Raw genomic sequence first — 12,254 nt, 5'->3', positions numbered from 1 at the left:
TACTACAACTACGTGTACCGTTTCTGTGCTGTTATTAGATAGGCTATACATAGGAACATGTTTGATAAACTAATGAGTTTAAATCCCAAGCTTATAATACACTGTGCTTATTTTTATACTTTTATTAAGAATCCTGCTGTATGTTTTTTGTATCATTTTGCATCTAACTTTTGACTTGTGAAAAAATGAATGCACATTATGTTTTTGTTTGACTTTTCCTGTCTCTTCCCTTTCTCTTTCAGGTATGCAGTGAATAACCTCTGTACCTCCACGTGTGTTGTTCTGGTTCTTAGACTCCATCTGTCCTGTGCTCGAGACATCCTGACCAGTTTTGTCCACTCCAGCCCAAGACAAATGTAATTTGGATTTGTCCCATTTCTGTTTTGGCAAGTCCAAGTTTTGTCCATGGCTGGTAATGTTTTAAATCAGTAACCACTCAGCGCCAAGCTGGACCCGAAGACGTCTCCTCCCTTTACCTGTTCCTGCTCCACTGCCCCGCCCCCTAAACAGTTTTTCCAACACAAAGCGCGGCCCCACGATTCAGGGCTCCGGTTGGCCATCGAGGAGGAGAAAGAGAAAGAGGAGGAGTATTTCAGTGAGGCAAGTCTGCCAGCTGACCTCCAGGAGTCCACGGCCTCCTACCGAGATGCAGAGACCATTACTGGTAATGTTGCATGCATGCATTACAACCATAGGTAGACTAAACTTACTGGAATCCATTTGGCAGTGTTGAAGCAGCACTACATGCATAAATATATAATTCCTCTATTAAACATCCACCTGGTTGCATTGTCTGAGTCAGTAAATTAGGGTTATGTAGGGTTACAGCTCACGAATCTCTAATGGTTTTGGAATGAGCTGGGAGGAACATTGTAGGCTGATGGTGAGAGTGAGGCATGTGGAGCTGTGAGAAACTGTCCCACTCTGTGACCCTTTTTCTAATGTCACATCCTGTCAGTGAAGCAGCTCCAGGGGACCTCAGCTCTGTGTTTAAGCCAGCATTTGAGAGGAGCAGTGGGCTGTCTCTGTCGACCCCTTCACTCATCGCCCCTTCTTTTTTTCTCTCACCACTGATCCTTCTCTCCAAGGGAGCAGAAGGACACTAATGTCTCCAGTGGTCACAGTTTAGCCATGTTGTGGCCCATCTCCTTTCTCTCTGCAGCCCGAGTAAGCCTGTCTGGACCGAGTATCTGCCACATTTTTTAACAACTGAAGTGATAAAAGATTAATGGATATTGATTCTAATTTTCATTTTTTATGCAGCCCTAATCATGCAACTGTCTAGATTGCCCCAGGCCGTAGCATTACAATGTATGACCATTGCACTAAGTGATAAGTCAAGCACACAATGTTGTCTCTTGAGATGAAACAACATGCAACAGTGCTAAGCCTCTATTTAATAGTGAGTTTAGGGCCCGTAGGAACAGTAAGGAGTGGGAAAGAGGAAGAGAAAGAGAGATTAATATAACCTGGCCAAAAGTCACTTCAACAAGGCCATAAGAGTTAGCAAGCACTTGTACAGCACCAGACTGAGATTCAATTGATTAGTGAAGAGACTTTGGCAGTTTGTTACACACACACAAACAAAGAGAAAAGGCCCATGCTGCAGTTTCCAGTAGCACACACCCTCCCACCCTTCACCATGACCTCAGTTCCTTGTATCATTTAAACACCAAAGTCCCTTCGTCCTCTACCTCGCAACAGCCCCACAGCAAGCCATTAAGAAACCTGAAGTTTCTCACATTGAAGACTCAGAAAGTTGGCTCTACTGTTCATAAGGCCATCTTTTTAGCCTCCAAACCAGTGTATCTTTTCAAATGGTCGTACAGGGCTGAAGCCTACCCTAGTATATATTGGGCAAAAGCCAGAATACACTCTGGATCTGGAAAGGTCATCAGTCTATCACAGGGCTAACACATACAGATAGATAACCAGTCACAACTAGAGGCAAATGTCTGTTCAACTATTTGAGGATAACCAGAGCACGTTTTCTTTTCCTTTTTTTTTAAAGTTTTAGTTTAGCACATCCATAGTGATGCGTGTGAACATCTACAATGGCTGTGTCAAGTGTTCGAGAAATTTAGCAGGGAGTGCATTAGCTTGTTTATTGTGTTGCATATAGGTGTAAGCTGTTATTCGTCAGTGTTGAAGAATATTTAGCTCCTGCATGTATAAACCTGGGAGAAGAACATCTTTACATTACAGTCCCTGCCTCCCTTTTTCTCTTTCTCTGGTGCTGAAACTTTGAGATTCCAGGTTAACGTTGTTTGTCTTTAATCTCGGTTTTTAATGTAGTATTCTATGGAAATGTTCTGATCTGTAAAGATCTGGTAGTATCAAAGAAACAAAAAATTCACTTCTTGATTTCATCCTTGAATTAAAAATAAAACGTACTAAACAGACATGTTGGTAACATGTTGGTGTAACAACCAACAGCAAAACAATTGTGTTTTGGCAAAATCAGATGATGAAATGTCATGCTGTCATATCTAGTGTAGTCATGTGTCCTTAACAGTCAGCCATTAAACAGCAGGGCAGCAGGTTGGGTCAGTGCTGCCATCTGCTGGTGTCATAGGAGTATGTCCATTATAGTCTGTTGAATTCTCAATTCTTGTCCATTTCTTTCTTTCTGTCTCTTTTAATCTTTCTCCGTCTGTCACTTCTATCTGCTGAACTCACTAGATGAATACTTCCTCGCTGAGAGAGAAAGTTGGTGGGAGTGTGTATGAGGGTATAATTTGTAAGTCTAGAGGATGAATGAACACAAAGAGCTGAATAGAACAGCTCATTGGCATGGGGCAGATCCTGGGTGGAAGGTTAAATTCTCCATGGTAACCAGCCAGCAGTGATGTAAAGGGTTGAGTAACTGAAATTATGGGATGCTTGGTGAGGAGAGGAAAATCAGGAGCAACCAGGCAGACAGAGGACAGAGGACTTGAGAACAGAGGCAAAGTTACGTAAGTGGTGAAACGGAGTAGAAGCCAAATTGCTGACTGCTTTCTAAATCTGATCAAATCACGACATGCAAAAACATCCATTGTGCTGTAATGTGTTGAGCAGAACACACACACACACACACACACACACACACACACTAGAGACAGAGCCAGGTAACATGAGATTGAAATGGGGCTGACCCAGTGGTGTGTAGAGAAATTAACTTGTGTGAGCTTTTGCAATCTGTCTGTAAGAGTTGTTGACTTTATTAAAGAAGTGTAGTCATTTTGTACAATTTTGAATGAACTTGGGGTCTGTCACATGCAGTGTTGTCATGGATACATTGTTTTTGTACACGAAGTAGAACTGACAGTAAGGAGACTGCTAGCTCCGTACTAGACAGAACAGGCTGAACTGCTTTAGTTCACACAAACCTTTCCTTTACTTGATCGTTTCCAGCTCTTTGTAGCCGTCTTATTTTACACAGCAGGAGCTTGTTATTGCAACAAACATAAAGCATGACTTTTACTACTTGTTAGCCAGTTTTAAGTTACTTTTACTTAATGGTAAGCTCAAATCATTGGATGACAGTAGGAATAAAAAGGTCTCGACTAAAACTGCATCTCTTTCTAATTAGATTAGATTAAACTTTATTGTCATTACACATGTACATGTAAAAGGCAACAAAATGCAGTTTGGGTCTAACCAGAAGTGCAATAGCAGTAAGTGCAGGATATATACAATGGTTCCATAAGTGCGTAAGTGAATAAATATGGAAATAAATAATATTATAAACAGAATTTTACAGATGGGTTTGTCCTATAAATATATAATATAGATAACAAGTATTGTGAGCAAGATTTACAGCTGGATATGTACTGAATATAATATACAGGTGGATATTACTATAAATAGAATTTTTACAGATGTGTACAATGAACATAATATTCTAATGGTTTACAGAGTTTACAGGTGAATATGTACTATGAATATATATACAGGCGGCTATTATTATAGACAGAATTTTTACAGATAGATATAATAAGTTGGGCTAAGATGAGCAGTATAACAATGATTTAAGGTAGTACAAATAAAGTTGGAGCAGAAGCTATCCGAATTAAAGTGCTGTGGAAAGTAATTGAATATTACAGTTAAAGTACGGTATTGCAGATGTATATGTAAACAATTGGTACTGTAAATAAACAGTCAGCAGTGCAAATTGAAATGTAAGTAGTGCAAAAAGGTAAGTAGTGCAGGTGTAGGTGCAGGTATAAATAGTTACTATATTTACTATAGTAACAGTCAGCAGTATTCAGCACTAATATTCCTCTAGTTTGTATTTATGATTTCTCCACACTTTATGTCCATCTTGCATATTGCTTAACAACCCTGCACAATGTTGTGCCAACCAATCACAAACCCAAGCTTATATTTGAATCCAGGAAAATCTGAATGTGGAACTGATTTTTAGATCAAAGGTCAAATGGTTAGCATTGCTCAAAAACCATGTTCCTCTTTACTCTTGATTGACAAAACCAACACATGACCATATCTTGAGCTTGTGTCAGTAGACTCTAGCGGCTGGCAGGCCAGACCACTGACCAAAGACACATTTCCATCTGCAACTGGACTCGAGCCCCTGCACTTCCACTTGGATGATCAGTTAGGGTTATTACACTAAACGACTTGAAGAGCCTTAATCATAGCACAAATCGCTGTTTTTGCACAAACAACCCATTATGCTGCTACCTAACAGCCATCACCATTTTTAAAGTAATCTTGCCTCACTTGTCTTGTATATTTTTAAAGTTTTTTTTGCATGAACACTACCGGTCAAAGGTTTGTGGTCACTTAGAAATTTCCATTGCACTCCATTATAGACAGAATACCAGCTGAGATCAGTTGCATTGTGTTTTTTAACCAGGGCAGCAGTTTTCAGATTACATTATGTGTTTACATAATTGCAAAAGGGTTCAATGTTTTCTCAGTTTTTTTAAAATGATATCAGATTAGTAAACAGAATGTGCCAGAATGTGTGGAACATTGGATGAATGGTTGCTGATAATGGGCAATGTACGTAGATATTGCATTAAAGATCAGCCCACTCTGGTATTCAGTCTATAATGGAGTAGAATGGAAATTTGTAAGTGACCTCAAACCTTTGACCGGTAGTGTATTTAGCTTTTATTTATGTTTATGATTCTATTAATTTAACCTTTTATGCACACTACACTACTGAGGAGAACATATTTTTATTGTACTATTTTTATACAAGCTACCACGTATTGAACAGAGATTTACAGGGTTAGTGACATGTGAACACCTTGGTAGAGCCTCCCACACAGATCTTGCAGACTGCCGGTGATATTTGACCATGTTGACGTACTCTCCTGTATTGCATGTGCTCACCCTCTGTGACCAGTGGCAGCTTTGAAGTGTAGCCCAGTCTAATTCTGGACAGGGTTGTGCTGCAGCTCCTTGAAAACAGCATTGAAGTATTTTGGTTGAATGTGGAAAATTGGTTCAAAGTGTGGATAATACTTTATAGTCAAGCCATTCTTTTTATTAACTTCTGTCATGAAAGCTACCATGAAAGTAGTGTCTAGAAAGTAGCATGTACCTGCTCTTTTCCATGTATAGGCGTGCAGTGCTGAATTCAAACTGTCCAAAAATGTGTTTTTATATTAATCTATTAAACATCCTCTCACCAGAAATCCCATCTAATACCTGAATAACTCAGGAGAGTAACTTTTCAGTGGAGCCGGATTGTTTTTTTATTATTAAAAATAAAACGGATCAATCATCAATGCCCTACTTCCTTTTTTATGTATGAACTACTACACCCTAATGGCTCAAACCAACAGGAAGTTCATTAACTAGTGATTATAAACTGATTAGTGTAGTCTAAAAGATGAGAAACACATCTGCTCGTATCAGGCGCCATTCTCACACACACACACACACACACACACACACACACACACACACACAGGGATCTGTAGGATTACATTTAAAACACACTGAGTGGGTTTTTGGCAGTTCTACTGCTGCTTTGCGTGTGTTGTACAGGCCACGATTACGGCTGGAACTGGCTAAATCTCTTCCATGACCTGTTGCTCTGGTAGTTAAGAAAGCACTTGCATTTTCTCTCCTTAATCACATAGTATTGTTCATCAGGTCTGTGTCTCTCCATGTAAAAGTTTAATATAGTGCAACTTTCTGCTGGAGCAGCTAGATAGAAAAACGGTAAAACAGTCCAAACAGCTCCAGGCCTGCCTGATGGATAGGAAGATAAAGTGAGAGAGAGAAACAGAGTGTGTGTGTTTTGTTACAGCTGGAAGGAAGAGTCCAGCTGGGTTTGTTTGCTGACAGAGTGAGAGAAAGAGAGGAGGGGGGGGGGGGGGAGAACAAGCCACAGGGCGGTCCATGAGGATATCGTCATTGGCATGTCAGGCATGACGAACCCGTTTGGCTCAGGTCTCCTCTCCTCTTCACTCCTCCCCCCCCCCCCCCCCGTTTCCCCTCTGTCTTTCTCTATGTGTCTTTCACAACTAGTGCCGTCCTCTAAAACTTTTGACACCCTCTCTATTCTTCTTCCTGTCTCTCACACTCCCAACCCTTTCCCTCTCTCTCTCCCCTCTCCGTGGTATTCCTTGCGACCTTGCTCTCTCCTGCTCCATCGGAAAATGTGATTGGAGGGCGGCAGAGTTGGTGGTTGTCAAGCGTCAGGCACCATGAGTGAGTACACTGTGCACAGCATGGGTTTCTGCCAGTTTTGGCTGGTCTCTAGTCAGGTTTATGACGAGTCAGGACCAATAACTGGATAGACAGAAAAAGAACCGCTCCTCTCGGGATTTCTGTTTCTCTATCCCCTCTTTGTTTGATTAGCTCTCTCCGTCTGTCTTCCTGCCCATCTGGGAATCAGCTGTTCGGACTTGTATAGTTCAGGGAGCGTCAGGGATTTGCCTTTTTAGAAGTTCATTGTCTGTTTAAAGGTATGAAGAATATAACACTTCAAACTTTACATTGTAAGTTCAATAAAATATTTTTAAAGGTTAAAAGTTTGTAAGAAATGTATTGTACAAAGGTCAACTTAGCCATCTCTTGGCCACAAGTAGCACTGCACAATGGAACAGTTTACAGGAGGCAGCCATGTTGGACATAAGAAGCATTGCACTAGGATTTAACTTGTCTTGTACTAGCCCATGTACTTGTGTACCCTTCCTCTCTCGGGTGACCTTATTTTGGGTCTCAGTCCAGTGATACTACGCTTACTTACACTATACGTTCAGTGTTGGTCCATGTGTGGATCAGTGGTTAGTAAGGCAATAAACAAGTTATAACTTAACGCTGGTACTGCAGCTTCAGCTATTTTTTTGTGTTATTGTTTTGTTGTAGTGATCAAATTCTGCAGGTTTTTGAATCTGTGAAATCATTATTTGTAGGGTTGGGAGGGAATGGAAAATCGCATGTATTGTGATATTTTTTTCCCTTCTTTTTTAAACCAATGATTGACCTAAATATTTTTTGTTTTATGCAGTATTTACCAACGGCAACTACATTATATCAGTTTCCAGCAAAAATCCATGTTATGTTCTTCTTTACAAATGTCAGACTGAGTGACTAATGTGATGTGCATACTTCTTAGAAAGTCAGTTTTTAGAAATGTCTGATACATTGTCTCTAGAAGTGTGTTATTCAACTTTGTTTTTGTTAAAGGACAGGAAGAAAATCGCAATACTCAATACTGTCGAGTTGCAATACTTCTCATACCGTTGCAACCCTAATTTCTACTGTATAGACTACAGAATGACCTGATCTTGATTTTGACACGTGTGTGTGTGTGTGTCCTCTGCACATGTTAGCTTGTTTATTGCTCAGTTTGACAGTGGCCTATTCTTACACTTGATCTTGAACTTTCTAGCTAATGTTGGCATGACCCTGCAGGTTGTGTTCTTCTCTGTGCATTTGGCTGAAACTCAAACGTCTCTTGGTTGTGTATCAGCTTTGTTCAAAGATCCTAAATCTAAAATGAAAAGTTTAGTTTTATACTAGGTGTTCCTTTTTAATATATTATTTCAGTATTTAGAATGGAAAAACAAGTGTTACTTCTCTCCTACTAGATGTAAAGTTGTCCTTGCATGGCTCATTTCATGTAGTCATTGAAAGATATCGTGTGATACAGTTTATTGTCTCAAAGGAGAACACGAGTCAACAGCACTTACCACAATCCGTTTACTTTGTAACTTTGGACAGTTCTTGTTTACTTATTATTTAGCAACAGAGTTTCCATTTAAAAACTGAAAATAATCTCCAACTAAATGAAAACTAGATAAGGGAAAAAATTCATACAAGGTGCCTCGATTGATTTGACAAAAAGAGAAAACGCACGCACACCCACACACACGTTTTGCTGTCTCCATTGACCTTTTGTCAGCACACACAGCACGGGTGTGTGCTATAATTATCCTCATCCATGTCCTATCCATACTCATTTTAGGAGCTGAAGTGCATTGGTCATATTTCGTATCGGTGCAAAAAAGAAATTTTAAGATTCTTACCAGCAACATCGCCATCAGGATCAGGTTTGGGCAAATTATTATTTGGGTCCTTTAAGGGTTGTGGTCAGTCAAATTAATATGATTAAAATCCAGAGTGTTTACATTAAACTTAATATGGCTCTTGGCCTCACAGGGGCACTAATTTGGAATAAAGATCTGACTTATTATCTTCATAAGGGTGTGGCTTTAGTTTCATGGGGGTAAAGGTTTGGGATTTAAAATTTTAGTAGTGATATCTAGAAAGCACCACTGAATTCATGCATTGTTATACAGCTGATGAATAAAGATCAAATATGACAATGAAACACATAGCAGGTGGCTTTGTGGGCCTGCGGTACTGTATATTTTCTAGTAAAAGAGTGATCGTGTAAAAAGAAGATCTAAACCAAATGTACAATTAGCCAAAGACAATAAGAATGTTTTTTCGAGAGTCATTACACTATTCTTGCACCATTTTGCAAAAGCTTATTTTCCTTATTACTGTAGTTGCATTGGTGGGAATTGCAATGCAATACTACTGTGTTGAAACCTTATTGGCTGTGCTTGCTGAATGATTTCCCCAGCTGTTTTTGTGTGTGTCTGTGTGTGTTCAGCACAGTCAGTCATTCAGTCTGGATTAGCAACTGTGAGAGACAGCATTGTTAGGACAGACAGACAGACAGAGGGAGACAGACATAGAGGGAGACAGGGAAAGAAAGGACATTACTTTTAGTGTATGTTAATTCAATGTCCAAAACCTTAATTCTGTGTGTGGGGGAAAAAAAAGAGAGAATGTGTACTCTATTAGAGTCCTAACTGGATGTCCCTTTTATAGCACACTAAACGGATGTGTGAACAGAGAGGCACATAGCTAAACGCTTAGGTAAGACTAGTTTTCCACAGCAGCACACAAATGTGGCTTTATGGTTGACTCAGTGGTTTTCAGTAAAAGGCTGCTGTTGACTTTAAGGAGAAGCAGAGTTTTTGTAGACCGGTTTAGCTGCCATGTTAAAGATGACTTTTTGAGAGGTGTGAATGATTGCAAGTCTATTGGTAAATTACCCAACGGGGAGTAAAATAAAGTATCAAAATACGTTTGTTTGATGATTACTGGAAATTGTACATTTAATTTGTAGCTTAGTACTTATCTGGGAATATTTGATTTTGAGAAATAAGGGGCCTAAATAATATCTTTCACACAGGATTCTATTTTCATTTGTTGCAATAACACAACCAAAGGGGATGAACTGTGCAGCCCCAATCCAAGTAAGCATTGGATTCAATTAACTATTGATGCAAATTGACACAAATGAACCTGAGATTCAGTTGGTCTCCATTTTTGAGTGCTGCACAATTGAGGCAAGGAGTAGTGGGTTAGTTTCTCACTTTCCCACTAGAGGGCATCCTATACTTTCAGCTCTAATGGACTAATGAAATGTCTTGTTGGGATGGATTATAATTGAGGAGATAAGTTGTTACAAATACCCAGATATGACATTTTGACGTTCTGCTAAAGACAATAGTACCTTTTTGTTTATCAAGACTTGAGGGTGCATTGTCAAAGAAAAGAGCAAATAGAGTGTCTTTCTTTCTCTCTGTGCAGATGTGTGTAACAGTACTGATTTGCCGGAGCTTGAGATTATCAGCTTATTGGAGGAACAGCTGCCGGTCTACAAGCTGAGGGCCGACACCATCTTCGGCTACGAGCAAGATGATTGGCTGCACACGCCACTGGTGGACCCCAACTCTTCCCTGGACCTGACTACTGAACAGATAGAAGAGACCCTCAAATACTTCTGTAAGTTCATCATACACTGTTGTTTTTACATGGTATAGTGTACAAATACAGTGTCCAACGTCCTTTTAAATATGTTGATTGTTGAATAATTAGATTTTCGAATACAGCCTCTGTGTTTTGTGATTCCACATCAGACAAATGGACTCGTCATGTTTAGTATCACTGCCCTCTTTGCAAATTATCCAGATACCAGTGTTAATATTTCCTGATATGTTCCTGAAGTTGCCAAGTTAATACTGTTAACACCAAATGTTTGTCAAACACCAAGGGCGGATAAGTTGATTTCTAGGTTTATTAGGTTATTGTAGCGAGGATTTAAGTTTGAGAGGTGAGAGATTTCAGATTTATTCTGACAGAGTATGAATTGGAGAGAGAGAAAAATGGCCTTCTGCCCACCAGTGTTGGCGCAACTGCTGACCATGGTTGCCACAACAAACATGCATCTCTCTCTCTCTTTCTCTCTCTCTCTGTCGGTTAATGTTTTGCTTGCACTCCGCCCCCCCGTTCATGTACGTGTCTGCACTTGTCTTATCAAACTAAGAGCTGCCATGTGATTGACGGCTACGCCCGCTGTAAACCACATACACCTGCACCCAATTGGAAGCAAATAAACACAGACACAAGCTCACAAAGAACACGTGGGCACATACCAAGGGCTACGCAAAGTGTTCAATAATTCAGTTCTAATTCATGTTTACTTGAAAAGCGACTTGGGTTTAAAAAAAAAAACCCGTCTATAAATAGATCAAGCGTCTTTACAAATGGGCTTAACTGAGAACTGTAACTTCACCTTGTTGCCCCATGTTGACAGGGTCACTTTGTCCTCGACGTTTATCACAGCCAGACAGGCTAGAGACAATGACAAGATCATGTTACATAAGAAACTGTGGAAAAAAAAAGTGTTTTCCTAAATATTCAACATTGCATTTTTGCTTTAGTATCAACTGTATTCTCCACATACTTCTTTCCCAGTTCATTCTTTCCTCATCCTGGAGGCATGTTGCTTCTCATTATTGCCTCAAACAGATGGCCGGGTATCAACACCCTAAGGGCCATGAATGAGGAGGGACACGTCCTATTGGTTTCATCCTGGAGCGGTGTTTCACTTGCGCTGTGTAAAAGTCTCTTGAGATAAAGTACTATATCATAACCATCTTAAAACAGCCATATACACTAAATGATAGCATTTATGCATGTATGTATGCAACTACTTATCCTGTCTAACATTATCTTTATCCGGAGCTCCTTTTTGGCTAAATTATGTAACCACATTATGAATTAACAGGGTAATGTGCACACAGTTACATCACTAAAGAGACATGCGGGTGGCAGGTTGTCTCATTATCCCCTTCCACACAGCTTGTTCAAGGCCAGAACGTTGTGCCGTTCTTTTTCTGTATAAAAAGGTAGGGAAATGGACTGGGAGGACAGAGTTGTTAAGCCGGCAGCGGAGCTAGTAACAGAGCTGAATTTATGTCTGTGTAAAAGGGATAGCGGGCACGGCGGGACAACACTTGTGCACACTAGCTGACGCTGTTGTGTGTCACGCCTCTTTTGCTTCTGGAATGCCGGCGTGCTATTTAAAATCTAAACACTGGGGCATGGGGCATGTTCCCTCTAGCACATTAGCATTAAACAGTGTGCAAGTCACTTTTAGTTGCAGGAGTTGTGTGTTTCCACATCATAAGTCACATTATTACACCAATGGCTCCCAGTTAGCATCAGTTTGTGAGTCTGCCACGATTGTTAACAGTAATATGAGTTCCCCCAGTGGCTAGAAATGGTGACCCGTGTAAACCGAGCCCTGGGTATCATGCTCTGCCTTTTTGAGAAAATGAAAGCTCCGATGGCTTACGTCATGGCTTACAAACAAGCAAAGTGGCAGTTGGTCAAGCTCCCCCTCTTCCTCAAAAGCTACAGACTCAAATACTAAGGAAAGCTCATTGTGGGTCTGGCTCTAGTGGCTGTAATTCTGCACC

The 12,254-nt window shown here is 40.2% G+C and overlaps 1 protein-coding gene across 4 annotated transcripts in view; it reads left to right on the top strand.

The window, feature by feature from the left end:
- Positions 1-12,254, top strand: part of trak1a (trafficking protein, kinesin binding 1a) — a 48,566-nt gene that overhangs the window by 7,544 nt on the left and 28,768 nt on the right. For 2 of the 4 annotated variants that reach the window (XM_032518176.1, XM_032518183.1), the window contains exons 1-2: positions 6,440-6,675; positions 10,081-10,275. In XM_032518176.1, coding sequence (XP_032374067.1) covers positions 6,672-6,675; positions 10,081-10,275 — 199 coding nt within the window. In that variant the 5' untranslated portion in view covers positions 6,440-6,671. Of the gene's footprint in view, positions 1-242; positions 665-6,439; positions 6,676-10,080; positions 10,276-12,254 lie in introns of those variants that run through there. The other 2 variants (XM_032518178.1, XM_032518180.1) reach the window with 2 other exon arrangements.

This window comes from Etheostoma spectabile, chromosome 6 (genome assembly GCF_008692095.1).
Source record: "Etheostoma spectabile isolate EspeVRDwgs_2016 chromosome 6, UIUC_Espe_1.0, whole genome shotgun sequence".
Taxonomy (NCBI): Eukaryota; Metazoa; Chordata; class Actinopteri; order Perciformes; family Percidae; genus Etheostoma; species Etheostoma spectabile.
The sequence above is the reverse complement of the archived record's forward strand: the minus strand, read 5'-3'. Positions and strand labels throughout refer to the sequence as shown.